Here is a 22834-nt window from a genome sequence, read left to right as displayed (position 1 = left end):
CCAGTTCTCTTCTCTGATTGCATGCAAGTGGATCAAACCTTACAGTGTTTCCCTATGTAACACTTATCACAATGAAACAACAATACATATAGAATACAACACGTTATATTCCGTATCACCCGAGGTACCAGCCCGACCACGGGTCGGATCGCCTGACGGCCGTAGGCCGATCCAACCCGCGGCAGGGCTGGGACCGAGGGTGATGCGGAATACAACGTGTTGTATTTTATTTATGTCATACCTTGGTCACACCCACCCGAGAAAACACACATTTCAATGCGAAATGTGCCAGAAGTTGAGGGAGTTTTGTGTCCTCGAACACAAAACTGCAACAACATTGATTAATTTGATTCTAACCTCCGAATCCGGTATTCGAATTCCCGACGACGGCACAACCGGGGCGCTCGAAATGCATTCGAAATATTCCATGGAAGCCTGTGTGATAACACTCCCGAACCCTATGTGATCCGGATAGTTATCACACGGTCCGGAACACCCGTATCAGGCCCAGGCATGACATAAAGTCTAGTCTTATGCAGCTTGTACCTACTGTACTAGTATTTCATCTACAGGTGGTTATGTGAAACAAACAAACATTTTTCCTCCATCTCCAGGAGATGGACATCAATGACATCCTACGTCTGGCAGAAATAGCAGAGATGGTTGTACCTACTGTACAAGACTAGTGTGTTACGCCTAAAGGCATTTTGCCAATTATTTGAAACAAACAAACAAACATATCTTCTCCCTGCTCAGGAGATGGACATCGATGACATCCTGCGTCGGGCGGAGACAGCTGAGATGGTCGACGACGCGGGGGCGGGGCATGAGTTGCTGTCTCAGTTCAAGGTGAGAGAACGACTAAAACTACCATTTATCTACCAAGCAACATTGCTTCAAAACAAATCTCTGTAGAGTTTTAGTCAAATATCTAGTTAAGGCTGCACCAAGTAATTTTTATGGATGACGTCTTTTGGAGACCCTAAATCTAATGCGAGAGCGCAAAAAAAAAACAAGTAGGGCCGAAAAAAACAAGATGCCTAGATTTGAAATATAATAGTCGACGACACATGTTAGGACACAAATTGAATGAGAGAAGATAGTGTAACAACTAACGATTATTTTATTCATCATGAAAACAGCAATAATTTGAATAAATCAGTTGAAGTTGAACAGCAGTTGTTGTCCTGTCATGTTTCTTTCCATATCCCATTGATCTGCGGCACCGTCGTAACTCTTTGGTCATAGTTACAGGAAGCGGAATTTCTTGTTTTTTTTCCGGGAACAGACCAAAATCAATGCGCGCGCGGACGTCATCCATAAAAATTACATGGTGTAGCCTAACAATGATATCATCATCAATGACAATGCAGTCTTATCAGCTATGTATTTCAATGATGCATAATGTACCTTTTAGATGTTAGCAATTGTGTACATGTTTTCCTGTGATTTTGAAATCGTTTTTGGCAGATGCTACAAGTTATGCATCCAGTATTTTGAATTTCTCAAGAAACTGGATAGAATTTTGAAACAGACGTTTCAGCCAGCATCGACTGTCTTTCGTCAGTGACTAAAGGAAATTACCGGAGAACCAGGTTTTATACCAAAGCTCTGAATTTGATTGTTAATGAGGTGAAGACAATTTAGGAATGTTCAATAGAAGACTAAGGCCACACCAATTTAATTTCTTGGTTAACAGATTTTTATTTTCCCCCAAAAAAAATTTGAGGAAAAAAAAATCATGAAAACAAAAGGCTGGCCCAGCCTTCTTTTTTCTAAAAAAAAATTTTCGAAAATTTTTTTTTGGGGGGGAAAATAAATATCCGTTAACCAAGAAATTAATTTGGTGTGGCCTAATGCTAACAAAGTTCTTTGATTGACAAGGCGACAAGCTTCACAACCGGTTTTGATATCTCATGTTCTGAACAAGCTATGATCATGATCTTTGGTTGGTAGATAGCTCTTGTTCTTAATCCTTCATCAGTAGTTACTAAACTGGATGGATATCACTTTTACCAAAGTGGCATCGGTGTGGCGCAACAGTTAGAGAGTTTGACTCAGAACCAACAGGTCCTGGGTTCGATGCTCACCATGCCCGACGTTGTGCCCTTGGTTGGGAAAGGCACTTTACGTGACCTTCCCTGGCGGTGGAGAGACACCCACCAAGCCTCTTCTCAATCAGCTAATCTGTCTAAAAGTGTCCCAAACACTACATATTTGGTTGCCAACGTGCCAATATCTAGCATATTTGCCACCAAGAACTGTAGAGTTTTTTCCCCCAAATTGGAGCATACACATAGTTTAGCCTCCAGTATTCCCTATTGTACATCATTTCAGTCAAGTCAAGCATTTGTCAGTGTTGTTACTAAATTGGATCGATATCACTTTCCCTTTCCCCAGGTGGCGAACTTCTCCACGATGGAGGAGGAGCTCCCGGAGGCGGACGGGAAGACGTGGGACGACATCATCCCCGCGGCGGAGCGACAGAAGGTGGAGGACGAGGAGAAGCAAAAGGAGCTCATGGAGATGCACCTCCCGCCCAGGCAGAGGAAGTTTGTCACAAAGGTAGGTCTTGTGGTTAGGCAGGGATCTCCCTAAAGAATGGAACAGTGGCGCTCCTCCATCCTGTTCTAATCCCAGCTCCATCCTGTTGATTTTCAAAGTTAGGGTATTTTTTCCAATTTTTACCCAGCAAAGCCTGTAATTCTGCTCAAAACCAGAAATTTCAGGTGTAAAGCTGAAGTTGCAGAAGATAACTTCCATTATGTCTGAAAAAGGCAAAAGGCAACATCCGCTCTCCTTTTGAGAGTTGTGCGCCCCCTCCAGACCTCCCCCCTCAGCACTTATCCTGTGCCTGGCACCCTCCCCCCATCCTGCTCTATATTTCTAGGGAGATCCCTGTGGTTGTTGATGTAGAATATGCAGGTTCTGTGTTTGGATCCCCAGGAGGCCCCAATGAGGTACCTTCAGTTAGGGACTTCCTCTCGAATGGGTTGTAAAGCCTGTGGTCCTTTGTTTGAGGAGAACAAAGCTTATGCGGCTGGCTGTCATGACGCCCCTACGACCCCTGAGGTCACGGGTCATGAGTGAGTGAGTGAGGGGTCCATCCCGGTGTGATTGTACCAAACCTTGCAGTCCGGTCTTACAAAGCTTGTACAGTACTGTACTGGTGTGTTACTCCTAAAGGCAGATTACCGGTTATTCAAAACATACGAAACAACGGTAGGGTGTATGAACATTTCTGTTGTAGGTGTACCAGCAGGTGATGAGAGCAGAATTACTTGCCTGAGATTAGTTTCTTTGCTCTCTTCTTTTCCTCCCCGACTGAAACACCGTAGGACATTGTTGTGGTTCTTTTGAGCCTTGCAGATTGTTTTTTACATGGAATGTTCTGTTCAGAGAAAAGCTGTGTGTTGAGATGGTACATTTGTTGTGGACTGTTGTGGACAGAAGATTTTGCGCTGTGTTTTTAACATGAAACGTTCTTTATCTTGTTCCTCCCAGCTCCAGTACGGGAGTGAGTCTGAGGGCTCCACCCGACGTAGCAGGAAGAGAAAGCGAGCCTCCTCCAGCAGTGAGAGCGACTCTGACTCCGACGCCGACACAAAACCTCGCAAACGTGGCCGACCCAGGACGGTACCCAGGGACACCATCAAGGGCTTCTCGGATCCAGAAGTCAGGAGGTGTGTTTATAAATCAAATAGTTTTTAATCACACTCGGTGTTCTCACCAGGATTTTTTCACAGCATAGGGTCATCTTTGCGTGGCAAAAGCTGCATGTTGAGCGCCACATGTGTGAGGGTGAGGGCTGCAGGCAGGAATATTTTAGGGGGGGTCCAGGGCATCCTTACACTGGAAATTTTGAACTTTAAAACTCTCAAAGACAATATTTCCTTGGTTTAAAGGGCTAAAGTTTTTTACTTTTGCATCAAAACAACAGAAAATCCCCGCTATGCTGGTTGAAATACAGCATAGGGGCCAAAATCACAGCATAGGGGCCCCCTACGTTCAAATGCCCAGGCGATAACCCTGGCACTGTTGATGGATAAACAGTCAGAACTGTCCAACAAGACCACCCAAGGGACCGATAAGATCTGGTCTATGTAGACAGGTGGTCACTATAGACATGATTCTTAATACTTGTGTCAATGGGGAAAATTATCTTAAGGAACCACCAAAAAGTGGTCACAATGGCCAGGTGGTGTTTATGTAGAGGTGGTCACTTGTACGGATTTGACTGTATCAAAAACTGCTTGAGTTAGTCACCATTAATCAGTTTCTGCTTGTAGCTGCTTGCCCTACTGCCAGGTGACATTGCTGAGTTCTTATTTCCCTATCACACCATACTTTCTCTCTGCCTTTCAGGTTTGTGAAGAGCTACAAGAAGTTTGGCATGCCCCTCACAAGGTGAGTACAGGCTCTTGGTAATTTGCATCAGGGGCTTCCTGTTGATCCTTGAGTCTGAAGACTAGTGTAACCTGTTTATAAACAAGTCTCTAGATGTAAAAATGTGTTACTGAAGAAATTCAAGTGCCTCCTGTTAGACCACAGAAGCTACTGTTGTGTCTGGGGATGGCATTTTGGGGTCCTACACACCAGAGAGTGGAACCAGCAGACCCCCTTTCAAATAGTCGCTCATTGCCTTTCCTTGCGTCTGTCGTTACTGTTAGTAACTCACTTCTCTCATGACCTCAATGACAAGCGGCCTACAGCAGGGGTTCATCTAAATCGGGAAAGAGGGGCGCTGCGCCCTCTTGTTTTAGCCCAGTGCCCCCTTGTCGAATTCAGATTTTAGCTTAATATCCAGCATATACAGCCTTCCCTCAGCGATTCATTCTTCCATAAATACATAGAATTCGCTCCCTTGCCTGTGTGTGCTCCCTCTTGTTCAATTTTTCTAGAAAAAACCCTGCTACAGGCCTATTTGAGCTTCTCATGAATAAACAAAGGTTCAAACAAAATTCAAACAAAACTGTCATCCCCCAGGTTAGAGGCTATCGCAGGCGATGCAGAGCTGCAGGAGAAGTCGTACGCTGACCTGAAGCGGCTGGGAGACCTGCTGCACGACGGCTGCGTCAAGGCTATCGAGGACTACGAGAGGCAGATGAAGGAGAATCCGGAGTTCGATGGCAAGTTCAACATCAGTAGGAGAATTTCAACCTTACTTCATTCTATATCATTTATGTCATATTCATAATCATCATCTTGTCGTGAAGGTTTCAGGGATATTCATGTCCCTTCTCCTCTAGCCCTCCGATTACGTCACATTATGTTCTATCATTGTTTTACTTACGTTGATGAAGGTTTGACATCCAGGTAGTAAGATATGCCAAAAATAGTCACTCAAGCAACTGGATAAAATTTTGAAACAGTCTGAAACGTCTGACTGTTTCAAAATTTTATCCAGTTGCTTGAGTGACTATTTTTGCCGCATTGTTTTCCTTATTTTGTGACAGGACTTTGCAAGTCGTTTGAAACCTTCACACGCGTGTCAGTAAGCCGTAGTATGTTAATTTGAGGGCTGATGATGTAAAAGTTCAGTCTATGAATTCTGTGATTTTGTTTTAATTGTTTGAAATGTGCGCTAACACCAGTCCTGGTCCTCAGGATTTGTTTTCATCATGTTTTAAGCATATTCTTTTCTGATCCAAGTATTGATGCATTAAAATGATCTGACCTAATGGGCCACTTTGGATGGTTTTTACATCACAAATTGTTTTCCACCATGTATTTTGATATAAAAGGCAGAATCCCCAGATGCCCCAGTCATTCTTTAACCAGTCATTTTTCTTCTGACGACAGGAAAAAAGCGTGGCCCGACCCTAAAACTCTCCACGGTGACGGTAAACGCCCCCTCCATCCTAAGACACGAGGAGGAGATGCTACCCCTCGCCAAGGCCATCCCCGAGGACCCCGAGGAGCGTAAGAAGTTCCGTCTGCCGTGCCGCGCCAAGCTGGCGCACTGGGACGTGGACTGGGCCGTGGAGGAGGACTCGGCGCTGCTGGTGGGGATCTACGAGTACGGGATGGGGAGCTGGGACACTGTGCAGATGGACCCCGAGCTAAACCTGTCAGACAAGGTAGGACCTGTGGGTAGTAGTGTGTGTAGTAGTGTGTGTAGTAGTGTGTGTAGTCTGGTAGCCATGAGTACAGGATGGGGAGCTGGGACACTGTGCAGATGGACCCCGAACTCAACCTGTCAGACAAGGTAGGGCATGATATTATAGCATGAGTAGCCCATTGCTATAGTATAATGAACCTGTATATACTATTACGGGATGGGCAGCTGGGACACTGCAGATGGACCCTGAGCTCAACCTCTCGGACAAGGTAGGATAACACTGTAACCTCCACATTACAGTGTGTAGTAGTGTTTGTAGCCTGATAGCCTATGCACACTGCTGGTGGGGATCTACGAGTACGGGATGGGGAGCTGGGACACTGTGCAGATGGACCCCGAACTCAACCTGTCGGACAAGGTAGGGAATGATAGTATAGCATGAGTAGCCCATTGCTGTAGTAAAATGAACCTATAGATACTGTTCAGCTTCTACGAGTATGGGATGGGGAGCTGGGACACTGTGCAGATGGACCCGGAGCTCAACCTGTCAGACAAGGTAGGGAATGATAGTATAGCGTGAGTAGCCCATTGCTATAGTATAATGAACCTATAGATACTGTTCAGCTTCTACGAGTATGGGATGGGCAACTGGGACACGGTTCAGATGTACCCCGAACTCAACCTATCAGGCAAGGTAGGACGTGTGAGTAGTAGTGTGGATAGTAAGTAGTGTGGGCAGTAGTGTGGGTAGTTTGGTAGCCAAGAGTATGGGATGGGGAGCTGGGACACTGTGCAGATAGACCCCGAACTCAACCTCTCGGACAAGGTAAGACATGTGGGTAGTAGTGTGGGTGGTAGTTTGGGTAGGCGGGTAGCCAAGAGTATGGGATGGGGAGCTGGGACACCGTGCAGATAGACCCCGAACTCAACCTCTCGGACAAGGTAAGACATGTGGGTAGTAGTGTGGGTGGTAGTTTGGGTAGGCGGGTAGCCAAGAGTATGGGATGGGGAGCTGGGACACCGTGCAGATAGACCCCGAACTCAACCTCTCGGACAAGGTAAGACATGTGGGTAGTAGTGTGGGTGGTAGTTTGGGTAGGCGGGTAGCCAAGAGTATGGGATGGGGAGCTGGGACACCGTGCAGATGGACCCCGAACTCAACCTCTCGGACAAGGTAAGACATGTGGGTAGTAGTGTGGGTGGTAGTTTGGGTAGGCGGGTAGCCAAGAGTATGGGATGGGGAGCTGGGACACCGTGCAGATGGACCCCGAACTCAACCTCTCGGACAAAGGTAGGACAGTGCAATCTTGTTAGAGTTACTAATATTCAATCTAAAGGTTCTGGGCTCGTATCCACTTTACATTTGAGTACATATGTTTGGTTAGGGACGTCCTTTCAGATGAGAAGTGAAGCTAGAGGTCCCATGTTTGAGGACAGCCAACCTCAAGCACAGCAATACATTATAACAGTAGATAAAATGTTAATTCTGTATCTGTATAGCCAGTATAACCATCCTTTACCATAACACACCAGCTTCCGCAACTGTATCATTCTGTATATCCAGTATAACCGCCTTTCGTTGTAACACACACATCTTTATAGTCAGTATGACTGCCCTTCAGCTTAGCACACCAGCTTCATGATTGTTGACTGCTGTTAACAGACTTGTAATTTTTTTTTCCTATCTTGAAGATTCTCCTGGATGAGGATAAGAAGCCCCAGGCCAAACATCTGCAGTCCCGCGCAGAGTACCTCATCAGACTGCTGAACAAGGACCAAGTCAAGAAGGAGGCCTTCGCTGAAGGAAAGGTGAGTCAAGTTTCTTGGGTATGGTACAAAACTGTGTTGTACTCAGAATGGAACATTTGTTGCTGAGTTGGAATCAGAATGTTTTGGGTTGAATTCCTAGCAGGCCCCAATGTTGTCCCTTTGAAAAGGCATTTTATACCAATTTCCTCACTTGACTCAAGTAAAAAAGGGGAAGTATCTTCCGTTTGGGACTCTCCAATGCGATGTAAAGCAGATGTGTTTGAGGAGAGCCACATCTCGAGCATGTTGAAGATCTCATCACATTTATTGAAAATAGTAGGGTGAGTGGACCTTACAGTCCAGTCTATTACACAGCTTGTACCTACTGTACAAAACTGGTTGTGTTATGCCTAATGGCAATCTACTGCTGGTGCGAAACCAAAAAAAACACTGAGCGAAGTAGAAGTACTGTCAAACTTTTTGGGACCACATGAGTTTGTAAATGGTAATGGTTGGTTCAGGAATACTGTAGATGTTAGTATCTTCTCACAACTCTTTTTGTTACTACACAGGTTGTCAAGAAGGAAAGAAGACCCAGGATGCCCAAAAAGCCCAAAGACCCCACCTCAGTGAAAAGACCCAAGGCCAAGGTGAAGTTTGTGGAGAGGAAAGAGAACGAGGCGCCCATGGATGAACCAAACATGGACTCAGAGGAACATCAGGAACCACTAGAGGAAGGGGAAGTAGAAGACAGCAACGACAAAACTGACATCAAAGTACCGGTCGTGAAGAACAAAGTCAAGAGGCCCAAGAAACCGAAGACACCCAAGATTGTCAAGGAGTCTTCCGATAAGACACCAGCAAAACCCAAGGAGAAGAACAAGAAAGACCTCCTGAACGCTGACCTCGACCCTGACGCGTCACAATCGGTGATAGAAGACATGGATGATCTGGACAAAGAAACCTTCAACATGGTACGTATTGCTGTTAGAACTCTTCATTCTGGACATTGAGTCAGATATTGATGTTTAACTTATAAAAGTCCCATCATCCCTAAAGGCACATATTATTTGATGTATGTACTAGTCAAATTAAGTCTTCTAATCTTAAGTTGTGGAATGCCACAACAACTGTCAAAACTGCACAAGAAGACTACTCAAGGGACTCATGAAATCTGATCTTTGTGATAGGTGGTCGCTACAAACAATATTCTAAATCATCTAAGGGACCACCAGAAAGTTGTCATATTGACCAGATGGTCACTTGTACAGCTTTGACTGTAGTTAAAGTTACAGATCAAAATGGCAGTTCAATTTTATTCATTGTAAACATATTGAATACCTGTATTTGTATGAACAGTGCAAGGAAAGGATGAGACCCGTAAAAAAGGCACTGAAACAGCTGGACAAGCCTGAGGAGGGCCTTACTGAGGAGGAGCAGCTGAACCACACCCGGCAGTGCCTGCTGAAGATAGGTGACCGCATCATGGAGTGCCTGAAGGAATGGACAGAAGCAGAGGAGGTCAAAAAGTGGAGAAAGTAAGAGTAGCTTAATTTTCTCACAAGTAGTAGTAAAAGTATTAGTGTCCAGTATTTTATGCTTCTGCTTCGTGGGTCCCTGACACGGGCGTGCAGCAGTCGGCTTGTGTGTAAAAAAACTACTTGTCTCATGAGAGTAAAGCAAGTGCCCTCAGGCATTGTCTCAGAGATGTGCACTGTAATACTTCCTGAAAACTATGCAGGCTTCAGGAGAGGCTACAATTACTGGAGGATAGGTTTTTGGTGGGAAACTTGCATGCATAATATCTAAACATAACTTTATTCAGTCTGTTAGCTAACATACAATTTCCATGTCTGTTGTCTTTCCAGTAATCTTTGGATATTTGTATCCAAGTTCACGGAGTTCGACGCCAGGAAACTCTTCAAACTATACAAACATGCCGTCAAAAAGAGGGAGGAGGAGAAAGAGGTTTGTTGGCTTTGTTGAATATCATAGATTTTGTTTGAAGGAGCTCAGAGATAGACTAAGGTCATCATTTTTGTTCAGTAACATTCTGAAACCTTGGGTGAAAAATGGCCATGTTTGCATACGGTATATCCTTTGTAACAGCACAGAGCTTTGCAAACTGGACTTGAATGCTTATATTTTTCATGCTTATGATATTCAACTTATCACATTCACTTTTAAAATGTGGAAGGTTTTTCCAATATTTTCTCTGGTAAAAGTCCCAAAAGTGATGACAGATTGAATAGAACTAACCTTTTAGCCTTGAATCGAGTCTTGTTGGCAGACGACCATTTGAATTGAACTAAAATAGAAATAACAAGTGCCTTTACTTGAAAACGCTAGTTAGTCAGAATGTTGATAAAAATTTCAATGCTATCGTGAACAATTTGACCTAGAGGTCGTTCCCCTCCATCTCCCCAAAAAAGCAGACCAAAGAAAAGACGAAGTCGGCGGCGAGTTCCAACACTGCTGTGAAGAAGGAAGCGTCAGACAGTCACGCACACGCGGGGAAGAGACCCCAGGGCAGCTCCGAAAGGACCTCGGGGTGGGGCAGTGACTCCGCCAGCAGGGACAGGTATGTTTGTTTGTTTATTTATTTGTTTGTTTGTCTATGAGCTATAATAGTAAAAGACAGCCAGCATGCACATATGAGGAAGTGACAAACATCAGGGTGGTGCAGTGACTCTGAGAAGTAGACTAGAAAAAAGTGCATGTTGTGCATCATACGTAATCTACTGTGCCAGTAACATTCCTGTATGGGAGTGCATGTCAGAATCATGTTGGAATTAGTTTCTATGATGTGAAAAAGCACCACTTTAGCATCACAGATATTGTTTTAATATAGATATTTACTAGTAATTTTTAAAAGAGAACACCTTGAAAAATGTCCGATGCACACTGTTGCAATATTGCCTGGTGCCCTGGGCCGTCCGTTTTTAACACGTATATCGTTCATCTTGTCATTTTGTACAACAGACTAAAGATGAATTTTAATCCCCCTGTAGATTGTTGTATGTATAGTGCATGCACCAACCCATATTTTTGTTGTGTAGTTTCACGAGTAACGGCCCGTGGCCCGGCACCAGCACCAGCTCGAGTTACGGCCACACGGCGGCCCGGAGCGGTACTGCAGGCGGGGCCGACAGGTGGGCCCACGACAGGTACCAGCCCGGCAGGGACCCCTTCAGGGAAAGGTAACAAACCTGCTCATGATCTGTGTGCTGTACATCTGGTTACTTTCACAGCAGTGAACCCATGCATTTCCAATGTATTATTATTTTTTTACTACAGAACTAAATATCTTAAAACACAACAAAAACCTCTCTTTCCCTCTTACAGCAAAATGTAAGCCACTGCAAATGTAAAGGAATTTATTGTACGTCTGCCTGCAATGTTTCAGCAGTTTGGTGAAGAATTTGCAATGTGGGAAGTGTTATTGTCCTGTTCTTGTAGAAGTGTGTGAGAAGTAATGTGTCCTAGTTTAATGTGTTTGCTGTAAGAGATTGTTGTAATCATCCAAAACACAGTATGTAGTACTGAGTACCTCTAATATAAGTCAAATTAACAGCCATGTTCTTGACTACTTTCCAGGCACCGTGGGGAGGTGAGCAGTGCGTACAATCGACCGGGATCCCGTGACTACGATTCCCATCGGACGCGGGACTCACGGTACAACGCGGAGCATCGCTGGGACAGAGATCGCGAACGGGACAGGGACAGAGAGCGGGACCACCGGGACAGGGATCGGGGCGATCGGGACTACCGGTCGCGGGACCATCGCGAGCGGGATTCTTCCCGGGACTCTTCGTCGCGCCACCACCGCACAGGCAGCAAGGAGGACGGCGGCAGCGGCGGTTCCCACCGGAGCGCGCGGCCGGATTCCTCGGGGGAGCGCGAGCAGAGGTTGCATCATTCTCAGTCGGACCACAAGCGCAGGAAAAAGGACGAATCCTGGTCATCGGAAGGGAAGAAGAAACGTAAAGACGACCACAGCGGCGGTGGCGTGCACAGGTCCAACGCACAGGAGCACAGAACGAGCAGGGACGATCCTAAGGACCACAGGGCGTTGATCGAACACCGCTCTCCGTTAGAACACCGTTCTCCGTTAGAACACAGGTCGCCCCTGGACCACGGGGATAGAAGTAACGAGAGAACGGACTCCAGACACTGACAGCAGTGAGACATCCCCACTCAAACAAGGATGATCCTGTCTTAGTGAAAATGATATGTTGCACCAGAGGAAAAAAAACTTTTCTTGGACACGAGACCAATTTTCGAATAGAGTATCACAAATAAACTATTTGTATGATCGTTACGATGGTCGTTGTAAATACGGAGGAAGATAACTTAAAATTTACAGGTTCCGATGCTTGTATTTATGCCCTCTGATGTTAAATAGTCGTGATGAAACGAATCTCAGTGCAGACGAATCTTCCAGTGGCAATGGAAAACAGTTCCTCAGCAGTGGGTTTGCTATGAACTTAGCTGTGAGGCCATTTTTTATGGGCAGGCATCATGCAATGGCACACTTATATATTTATATGCCGTTAGATGCCGCATCACGCCAAGTGTTACACGTCAGCCTCCCTGCTCTGGAGGCAGAGACTTCTGGAGGATGGACCGTACTCGTTGATGCTCTCTTGTGTGCATCTGTGTAAGAAAAGAGTTGATAAAGAAGTAGCCTTTTTTTTTCCAGTCCGTAATACCGATTTCCCCGTCCCCAGAACCCGCCAGTCCCGCAGTGGTCTGTCCTGGGACCACCTCCATGTGTTCTTAGCCTGTCCGGTTTGGGAAGAATAAATGTCACTGATTCCCGGACTTGTTGTCTTCTCTCTCACTCTGCACACACACACACACACACACACAAGGACTCACACACAAACACACACATATACACAGCTTCTCACACAGAAACACTTTTTCACACACATACTCTTACACATATAATGCAAACATTCTAGAAATATAATGCACACATATAATGCAAACATTCTAGAAATATAATGCACACATATAATGCAAACATTCTAGAAATATAATGCAAACATTCTAGTTTTCTCAACAATATTTATTTCCCAATATTGTCCACAAGTTCTTGCATATTTGATATACTATCAACATTTCTCACAACATGCTTCAGCTTGCCTTGAAAACTTTATGTATTGCAGCTGTCATGTAGCCTGGGTGCCATTGCGGTTAGCAAACAAAAAGATTGAGCCAGCAGTTTAACAGAGGATGGTACCCAGGCTAACTGTCATAGTGCAACTACCCCAAAATCCCACTGCAACATCATCATGATATTTCTAACATTTCTCTAGATTTATGTAATGTTATACATATCAATACAAAAGTCAGGGATCTTCATTACGGGCCTCAAGGAACTTCCAAAATTTGCAAAAATTGAAAAGACATCTTAACCTTTCAGCTAAGTCAGCCCTTTGGTCACAAACCTATATTCAAGTTTCAGCGTTAGACTGCGAACTTTTGTAGCAAGAGTCAAAATTGTATCTCTATTTGTACAATTTCATTTCCATAGAATCTCCTAATACACATAAACATTGTTCTTCATGTAGAATGAAGACATACACAGGTATATGTACATCCAGACTAGTAGGGAGAAATATAACATTTCTCCAGTGATATAAAGTATAATGAATATATAATGATATAATAACGTCTAAGTCAAGAACCATTAGCATATGATTGATGGAGATACATGACTGGATATCATGTACATATACATTGTATATGTACATGATATCCAGTTAAAGAAAGGTTCTAATGTCAATGGTGTGTGCATGGCCGTGCTCTTGTCACAGTTTATATTTTTGGTATCCAACAATCATATCATTTTCATAACTTTCGTTGGAAGGTCTTCATAGGTAGGAAACTGAACGCCAGGATAGGATTTTATATATCCAAAGTGAAATTTAAGAATCTTTTATATAACACAATGGTGAGCTGAGAGTTCTTATATCAAATGTTAGTTTGTCGAATGTTGGCTGCTAATCAAAAGTTTTATTTTTTTTAGTTAATCTTTCAATCGAACAAAGGTCTTTTGTACTGTATTCTTGGTGGCAAAGATAAGAAATAACCAGGTAACCTGTTTAAACTGTTACTAAGGGCACATAAGTTGGTCTTCCGTGTAGTGTAAGAAATAACCACCTTTGTGTTCTCCGGAGCGAATGTTAAAACTTCATCTATCGCTCTGTTGCGCCACCAAAGTCGTGGTTTCGGGTGGAACCGGGTCCCGTATTGCCCTGGTCATGAGTATGTAAGTGGGGCAGTGTTACGGCCAGGTTCTTTTGGGAATTGCTGCATGAGAGACTATTAGATGTTACAGGACTAAGAGAAGACACAGGGCATTGTCGTCATACACGCACGGGAGTCGTGGAGTTGAGTCTCTCTCTGCGTCTGTTCTCAGACATACTCCAGCTCAGACTCTTCTCTTCTGGTCAACTGACTCAACTCCAGGGCACCCGGCCTTTTATTAGAAAATACCCAGACTGACTCTCCCATTCACAAAGCAACCACAAAACTCACTATTACAATGTCAGGGGTTTTGCCACACTTATAAGTAGACGTCCAACCGTTATACTGAGTTCCTTGTAGTTGCTAGGCCTATTACGTATCAGCTCCGAAATCATCTTTTCCTTGCTCTTTGATTGAAAAAGCAACCCCTCAACTACCAGCGTCTCCAGAGTTCGGTTTCCTCGGATCGCTGAGCACAGACTGTAGAGCGACTGTTTGCTGCAATTTCCACGGTATATCTTACTTGTTTTGTCTAGACTTTCGCTGATTACCCACCTAAGCATTAGTGTCTTCAGCACCTTGTTTTTCTTTATACATTCTGTGAGTTTGTGCACCATCGGCTCCACATTAAACATCTTATGTTTTACATCTTTTATGCTCATATTTCGTTCGTGTATCTCCAGCTCAAAAACAAAAGTCCAATCTTCGGTGAACAATGAATCATCGTTCCCTGGAAGCACAAGCTCAACGTACTCGAGTCTTGTATGTTTAGAGATGCTTTGAAGCGTTGCTGTTAGGTTACCGAATCCCCTGGTACTAGGGTCCTTATGCCTCCAGGAACCTATATTTAACTTTAGGGACCTAAGACGGCTGTGACTCTCACTGGTCAAACGGCCCAGCTGCCTGTCATACTCTGAAAAGTTTACGTCATGCTTGTTAGGATCACAAACGACGCAGTCTGCAAAAATCTCAACATGTTCTATCATCGATACTGCCGACAATTGTTCCAACCTACTTAACAATGACAGATGATGCATGAAAGAATGTTTGATAAATATGGTCACACTCTCTGTTCCACACAGAGGTATGAATGTTCGCGTTAATGTAGAGAACTCAGTTTCATAACCAGTATCAGTCTCTAATAATGTCACAGAACGCATTGCGCCATAATCTGATAATGCGTTCTCCAACACGCCCAGCTTTTCCTGTTGTGCACCATCTATACAATCGCAGTTAATTTTGAGATGCTGTATAAAACTTCCACCTTGGCTCACAGACGGTTTCCTTTGAAAAGTCAGTACGTGTGCCAAACCAACACACCAATTGACATGGTCATCTTGATGAAACCTTAACTGGTCTTCACTTTCTAGCATTTGCCGAAAAGAAGGATCGGCTGAGACTTTAACCCCTGACATTTCACCATAATCAAGCAAAGAGTATGGTTCACCAAAATCAACCGGGTTGTTGGTTACGTGGTCAGACAAACAGGGTGCCACGATTTCAGCCATTGTATCACCCGCACAACTTGTCCCAAGCCACATGATACATAAAAATGACAAAAGTTTCCTGTTCTCTTCCGTTTGAGCTTTGTTTAATTCCTCTGCAAACCTTTCAAATAGTGGGTGGGAATTCTCACTCTGAATCAATATCAACCAGTTTTGAACCTCGCTGTACTTACGATTGCAATATAAAATCAGTTCCCTGTTAACCACAGTAGCATCTGACATACCAAACAAGCGACACACACATTCCATCCCCTCTTCTCTGCTACTTTCATCCATGACCAGGCCACTGATATAGCGGGCGGCCATGTATTCCTGAAACGTTTTGTGCAGAAAGGCGCAGTAGCAGATGCGCTTGATTCTGGAGAAAGAGTAATCTCTAGTCAAGAGGCCCAAGTTCAACATGTTATCGGCTTTCGCGCCATACTTCTTTGTGATCTCATCTATGTTAAACTGAAGCTGCTCCTGCTCTAGTCCCTCCCAGGCCAGTTTTTCCAGGCCTCGCAAGGCTTCTTCTATGTCAGGAGGAAGTTTGTCATCTTCCATTGGAAGGGCTCTCTTTGTACAGAATCGCTTTGCAACTGAGTAAACAATATCTTGATACAATTCAGCTTTGCTAGAGAGCAGTTCCTTGCTGCTATCCTCCCACACAACACAAACAAGTACGTTGTTGAGGGGATTAACTACTATTTCTAACAAACTACCATTACCGTGAAGCTTTTCAACTAGTTTTGAGGCTGACTCTGGGGACTTGCAAAAGTATTTGCGGATGAAGTTTTCTGAATTCTCCCTACTGTAGCCTACTATTTTGTAGAACTGGTGACATTTCTCCAGGTCTTTGACACAGTGGTACGGCCTGGAGGTCACCAGGACATGACAGTTCTTGAGGATTTTACCCTGAATCAAGTCCACCACATCTGTGACTTCCCTAGCTGTCTGACTGAGCTCATCTAGACCGTCTAGGATGAAGAGAACATCATCCTGGTTCTGTTGGATGTAGGACCAGAGCTGGTCCGGGGTCGTTTTGGTATCCTTTGGTAAGAGTTGCTCAAATATTTCATCTCTGACTTTCCCAGCTAAATGACGCATTTCCAGAAGGAAAACAACCTTAAACACATTCAGTTTCCCACAGGACCAATCATAAGCAAGTTTCTGACAAGAGCATGACTTCCCCATACCGGGATCCCCCTCTACTCGTATCTTTCTGCAAGTGGCCTCAACTTGACTTCCTTTACCTGACGTTGATGTGTAAATATCTGCAAAGCTTACGATAGTGTCTGTGTCCTGAAAGCGCCCTCTATCGTCCCTCCACTGTAACCGCATGCTGGTGTAGACTTCTCCAAGATGGAGTTTGAGGTCTTCGCACCACGGTAGAGGCCGCACATGCGCAAACTCTGTAGCGTACAGGTCCTTCAGATAGGCGATGACGTCACCAGGCACGTCAGGCGGTCCTGTATAGCATAATACTTGTTTTATACCAAAGTATAGTAGCACGAAAGGATAGTAGCATGAAGACCCTGACATGTGCACGTACATATACTCACACGCGTGCGCAGAAATGATCTAGTATCATTGGCTTTGAGGCGTTAACCCACACTCTGGGTTTAAGTTACACACACACAGACAGACGACCCTAAAACTATGCTTCCATTTTTCATGTCGGAAATACATTCCCTACCTGCTTATGAAGCGTTTCGTCACCTGATCTTTTTTGGCTATCACAGCTAAATTGACTGACTCTGGTTGGTGACATGGACCATTAAGGAAATTGGATATAAAAGTCGTAGGAGAACCTCTCACCTTGATGCATCTGTTCTGCGATGTGACTTGAGTCTGCACAAACTTGTACTTTGGAGGTCATGTCTGCCCTCTGGTTATCGCGGACTTCCTCTAACAAACTTTCCAACCGGCCTTGCCCTTGTCTCAGAGTCACTCCTTGTGCCGACACCAAATCTTTGACCTCCATGTCTTCCTTGTACAGTCGCTCTAGCAGGGTGAAGCACTTTACTTCCTGTTCCGGGTCAATGCTCCAGCTGAGTCTTTCTGAAATCTTGTCTCTGTCCCCGCCGAGGGCAACCAGAATTTTAGTCAGTTCCCTCCAACACATGTCAAAGTCTTCTTCAGACAAGTCTGTGCTTGGAATGTGCCCGTAATTGTCGTTTCTGAACCGCCGTAGTCTGTCCCGTTCGCCTGAGTACGGTGCACCTCTACCGAGTTCTAACCGCACGAGTTCCTTCAAGAGGAGTTCTAAGAGTGATATGTCGAACCCCTGCGCAGTATCTGGAACACCACCGTCGGGTGGATACAGTGTTTTCCTTTGACCAGGGTTCAAATATCGCAGTCCACAAAGATGTCTCGTGTGCTTCTTTAGCTGCTCACGGAGACTCGGAGGGTTCATGTTCTTGACTTCATGCTCCAATATTTTCCTGACTAGCGACGTCCCCTCGTCCACCAGCAGAGCCGCCAGTTTAGCGCCCCGAGCCGTGCCGGGGGTGTAGACCGGGTCAGAGCTGCTGGGCTTACTCACGGCCATGGTGGCGTGAATGTCTCACCTGTAGCCAGCTGCAAACTGCTATATACTCTCTATTCTCGATACTTTAGCAGGTTGTAATGTTCTTCTGCCAGTAGACTATTAGAACATGGCTCACCTTAGCTTAGTGCAACTTTATATTTCCCCAAGTCATTTCTGTCCAGGAGGTGTACAGGAAGCCATCGACAGGTGCAATCCCTTCTAGTAAGCTTCACTCGGACAACTTCGGGCAAGCAAATAACATTTCTTTGCCACAGACCCTAACGGAAAGCAGAAATAGCTTGGTCAAGATGGCGTCTGTGATCCGTTTACTTCCCGTGTTTACCGTTTGGACACCTGAGAAGGAAACCATTCAGCAACCATTCTTAGGCGTACAAAGATAACAATGGCGTGTTCCCTAGGAAGTGAGAGTGACGCATCGAAGCCGCCATCTTGACAAACGTACTTCTGCTTTTCGTGGCAACAAAATGTCATTTGACTGCCCCTGCAGACTGCCGGAGTTAAGCTCACTTGAGCTAATTACCTCAGCGTTTGTATAACATGTTCTGGACAAAAATTACTTGGACAACTTCAATGTTGTGGGTGCTTTTGTGTTAAGGTGAACCATGTTCTAATGGAGCCCACTAAAAGAAGAACGTTACAATCTGCTAGAGTATCAAGAATAGAGATCATCTAGCAATTTGCAGCTGGCTACGAGAGAGACAGTCTCTTCACCATGGCCCTGAGTAACATTGAACCAAGGGGCACGGATCCGGCCTACACACCAGGTATATCTCTATTGAAGTTCATATTCTATTTCCCTAATCTTCCATGTTTCTACCAACCATATTTCATCATTTTTCAAAATGCTTCATACCCAGATAGGGAAATTGCGACCATTTATACCTCTTCGTAGTAGATGACGTAGTCATCAAATACCCTTTGTTTTCGTTGCTTGATCAATTAGAAGAATATATAATACGTCACTTGAAAAGGTTAACATGATTTGACGAAGGAATGAGGGAACACAATTCTTGTAACGATGGGAAACGAACAGAAAAGTTGTACAGGTTGTCGTGCAAGGTTGACTTTTTGTTCAACCATGCACAACTATTATCAGTTGAAAATGACGATTAGTTTAACCCTGTAATGTTGACAACTTCCTTTTGCTCACACAGACTCAGTAGAAACCATAGAAGACTTGATAAAAAACAACTACACCCTTCTGAGTGGGCGACTACAAGTTGAGAAACTGATTCCCAACTTCATCGAGAGGCGATTACTGGATTTCCCCGACAAGCAGGTCATCATGAGTAAAACAACCGCGCCAGGCAAGGCCGAGGCTCTACTGGAGCTCCTGACTCAGAAGGGCACGTGTAAACTGGAGGAGTTTGTGGAGATTTTGGAGGCAGCGGACCACCAGCATGTTGCAGGTCAGCTAGAAAGGACGAGCACACGAAATGACACAACTGAAGGTAACTTGAATAAAACTACCTTTAAATGATTGTTAATTTTCTTCGTCAGGAAGTCTATATCTTGGGCAGTGCTTCTGTGTGTATATGTGTGTGTGTGTGTGTGTGTGTGTGTGTGTGTGCATGTGTGTGTGTGTGTGTGAGTGTGTGTGTGTGTGTGTTTGTGTGTGTGTGTGTGTGTGTATGTGTGTGTATGTGTGTGTGTGTGTGTGAGTGTGTGTGTGTATGTGTGTGTGTTTGTGTGTGTGTGTGTGTGTGTGTGTGTGAGTGCGCGCGCGCGCGCGTGTATGTGTGTGTGTTCGTAGGTTTTGAGAAAAACGACGATTTTGAGAGAACCGAAGTAAAAATTATCCAAATAAAATATCATTTGCATTATCAATAAGAAAATAAATAGTTTATTTCATCGGCTGTAAATGATTGGAAGTTCATACTTGCAGCATTTAAAAGTGATTATGACCATCGTAAATCATGTCAATAAGGGACTCATATACATAATTGGTAAGGATGTCTTTGCATAGATAGGATTTGCATGCTTTGAACAACTTGTGTTATTCGGGGTGATCAACTGATATAATCGATGCAAATGAGGGCCTTGTTTGCACAACCAATGAGAAACATTCATGATACGTCACTCGAAAAGGTTAACATCATTTGAGCCACAATCAGTTTGATAATTTTACACCTTCATTTTCTATGATGAAATAAAATGTAGATAAAACATATCACATATCTGCACACGATATAGGATTGGTTAATGCAGCTGCTGATGACGTCATCGCCTGTCTGAAGGACCTGTACGCTACAGAGCATGCGCATGTGCGGCCTCTTCCGTGGTGCGAAGATCTCAACTTGCATCTTGGAGAAGTCTACACCAACCTGCGGCTCCAGCGAAGGGACGATAGGGGGCACTTTCAGGACACAGACACTATCGTAAGCCTAGCAGATATTTACACGTTAGGTGATAATAGTCAAGTTGAGGTAGATGTCAGAAAGATACGAGTAGAGGGGGACCCCGGTATTGGGAAGTCGTGCTCTTGTCAGAAGCTTGCTTATGATTGGTCCTGTGGGAAACTTGACAGGTTTAAGTTATTTTTCCTTCTGGAAATGCGACACTTAGCGGGGAAAGTCAAAGATGCTATTTTTGAGCAGCTCCTACCAAAGGATACAACACTGACCCCGGACCAGCTCTGGTCCTACATCCGAGAGAACCAGAAAGATGTTCTCTTCATCCTAGACGGTTTAGATGAGCTCAGTCAGACAGCTAGGAAGAGCACAGATGTGGTGGACTTGATTCAGGGTAAAATCCTCCGCAACTGTCATGTCCTGGTGACCTCCAGGCCGTACCACTGTGTCAAAGACCTGGGGAAATGTCACCAGTTCTACAAAATCATAGGCTACAGTAAAGAAAATTCAGAGGAGTTCATACACAAATACTTTTGCAAGTCCCTAGACTCTGCTTCAAAACTAGTTGAACAGCTTCAAAGCAGCAGTAATATGTCAGAAATAGCAGTTAATCCCCTCAACAACGTGCTCATTTGTGTTGTGTGGGAAGATAACAACAAACAACTACCCTCTAGCAAAGATGAACTATATCGAGATATTGTTTATTCTGTTGCTAAGCGATTCCGTACGAAGAAAGACCCTTCAATGGAAGGTGACAAACTTCCTCCTGACATAGAAGAAGCCTTGCGAGGCCTGGAAAAACTGGCCTGGGAGGGACTAGAGCAGGAGCAGAAGCAGCTCCAGTTTAACATAGATGAGATCACAAATGAATACGGCACAACTGCCGATAACATGTTAAACATGGGCCTCCTGACTAGAGATTACTCTTTCTCCAGAATCAAACGCACCTACTACTGTGCCTTTCTGCACAAAACGTTTCAGGAATACATGGCCGCCCGCTATATCAGTGGCCTGGTCATGGTCACGAAATGTGTTCGTCGCTTGTTTGGTATGGCGGATGCTACTGTGGTTAACAGGGAACTGGTTGTATCCTGCTATTACGTCTACGGCCAGATTACTTGGTTATGGTTACTTCCGATCCTGGGCGAGAATTCACGCCTGTTATTTGAAAGGTTTGCAGAGGAGCTAAGCAAAGCTCAAACTGATGAGGGAACTGTTGTCATTTTTCTGTGTGTCCATATGTAACGATCATTGTGTCATGTTTCACCAGGGAATGGTAAGTACGTTGGAACAACTCGCGGCAGTGTCAACGATAGGACATGTTGATATTTCTGTATGTGATGTCTTTTCTAGTGCTGAGAAGCGTGACGTAGACTTCTCCGAGTATGACAGGTTGTTGGCCAATATGATTGAGAGTCACAGTCTTCTCATGTCCTTAAGGTTAGTGACACAAAGCTGGAGTTATGAGAATCCGGAAAGCAGGGGGTTCGGTAACCTAACAGCGACCCTACAGAGCATCTCCGAACACACACGACTCGAGATATTTCAACTGATACTTCCATTGAACAATACTTTCAATGGAGACGTAACCAAAGATGCATCTAAGGAGTTTCATACAGTGATGTACAAAAAAGACGAGGCATTTAATGTACCAATGGTAAACAAACTCGCAGAATGTTTGAGGAAAAATAGGATACTGAAGAAACTGAGGCTTGGGTGGACAATCGCTGTTGTTACAGGCTTAACAAATAAGATATACCACGGATATTGCAGCAGTGAGTCCCTCTCCAGCCTGTTTTCAGCAATCCGGGAAAGCCAAACTCTGGAGAGGCTGGTGGTTGAGGGGATGCTGTCTCACTCAGACAGCAGGGCAAAGATGATTTCGGAGCTGATACGTAATAAGCCCAGTAACTACAGGGAACTCAGCATAACTCTAAATGAAGGATGCGGTCCACGAGACTATGTAACGGTTGTAACCGTTGATGGATGAAGTTTTAACATTCGCACAAGAAAAAAGCCGGTTCTATTTCTTAGACAAAAAAGAAGACCGACTAATGATCCCTTAGAAATAGTTTGAACAGGTATATTGATTATTTCTTAATCTTGATGCTAGTAATGTTATTCTGTACCGTCAAGAATACATTATGAAAGACCTTTATAGTACTTTAGATTGAAACATCGTCTCAATAAGAAAAAAAAAACTTTTGTAGGTCAACATTTGACAAATCAACATTTGATATGTTGAGAAATCATACAAGTAAATCAAAAGAAATATTTCACTTAAATTCCCTTTGGATACAAAATGATATTCTGACATTCAGTTTCCTGCCTATGGAGACCTTCCAATGTAAGTGTTGACATTATGATTTGATGTCTGTTG

At 44.2% G+C, this 22834-nt stretch overlaps 3 protein-coding genes across 3 annotated transcripts in view; 2 read left to right on the top strand and 1 right to left on the bottom strand.

The window, feature by feature from the left end:
• The window catches only part of LOC136429000 (chromodomain-helicase-DNA-binding protein 1-like), a 52165-nt gene extending 39531 nt beyond the window's left edge, over positions 1–12634 (top strand). The window contains exons 25-37 of the mRNA XM_066418877.1: positions 757–849; positions 2401–2565; positions 3505–3683; positions 4366–4407; positions 4987–5144; positions 5803–6080; positions 7754–7870; positions 8383–8784; positions 9170–9348; positions 9679–9778; positions 10243–10391; positions 10870–11010; positions 11408–12634. Of these exons, the coding sequence (XP_066274974.1) occupies positions 757–849; positions 2401–2565; positions 3505–3683; positions 4366–4407; positions 4987–5144; positions 5803–6080; positions 7754–7870; positions 8383–8784; positions 9170–9348; positions 9679–9778; positions 10243–10391; positions 10870–11010; positions 11408–11987 (2583 nt within the window). The 3' untranslated portion in view covers positions 11988–12634. The remainder of the gene's footprint in view (positions 1–756; positions 850–2400; positions 2566–3504; positions 3684–4365; positions 4408–4986; positions 5145–5802; positions 6081–7753; positions 7871–8382; positions 8785–9169; positions 9349–9678; positions 9779–10242; positions 10392–10869; positions 11011–11407) is intronic.
• Positions 12635–14152: 1518 nt separating this feature from the next.
• Positions 14153–18103, bottom strand: LOC136427070 (uncharacterized). The gene is made up of 2 exons (XM_066415787.1): positions 17371–18103; positions 14153–17021 (listed from the first exon to the last, which is right to left on the bottom strand). Exons 1-2 carry the CDS (start codon positions 18101–18103, stop codon positions 14362–14364), a joined length of 3393 nt encoding a protein of 1130 aa, XP_066271884.1. The 3' UTR covers positions 14153–14361.
• A 393-nt stretch (positions 18104–18496) lies between these two features.
• LOC136428999 (NLR family CARD domain-containing protein 4-like) lies at positions 18497–22700 on the top strand. Its single transcript, XM_066418875.1, has 3 exons — positions 18497–18867; positions 19258–19554; positions 20297–22700. The coding sequence occupies exons 1-3, from the start codon at positions 18816–18818 to the stop codon at positions 21697–21699; spliced, it is 1752 nt and encodes a 583-aa protein (XP_066274972.1). The 5' UTR covers positions 18497–18815; the 3' UTR covers positions 21700–22700.
• Positions 22701–22834: the final 134 nt, after the last annotated feature.

Source organism: Branchiostoma lanceolatum, chromosome 2, assembly GCF_035083965.1.
Source record: "Branchiostoma lanceolatum isolate klBraLanc5 chromosome 2, klBraLanc5.hap2, whole genome shotgun sequence".
In the NCBI taxonomy this organism is placed as follows: Eukaryota; Metazoa; Chordata; class Leptocardii; order Amphioxiformes; family Branchiostomatidae; genus Branchiostoma; species Branchiostoma lanceolatum.
This window is presented reverse-complemented; position numbering and strand designations above follow the sequence as displayed.

Bases quoted from the DNA above. Each gene is read 5' to 3' on its own strand.
- LOC136427070 (XM_066415787.1), bottom strand. From the start codon at position 18,103: ATGGCCGTGAGTAAGCCCAGCAGCTCTGACCCGGTCTACACCCCCGGC. The intron at 17,022-17,370 runs GTGAGAGGTTCT...TATGCTATACAG, and splicing joins CGCAGAACAGATGCATCAAG to GACCGCCTGACGTGCCTGGT.
- LOC136428999 (XM_066418875.1), top strand. From the start codon at position 18,816: ATGGCCCTGAGTAACATTGAACCAAGGGGCACGGATCCGGCCTACACA. The intron at 18,868-19,257 runs GTATATCTCTAT...TTGCTCACACAG, and splicing joins GGATCCGGCCTACACACCAG to ACTCAGTAGAAACCATAGAA. The intron at 19,555-20,296 runs GTAACTTGAATA...CACACGATATAG, and splicing joins ACGAAATGACACAACTGAAG to GATTGGTTAATGCAGCTGCT.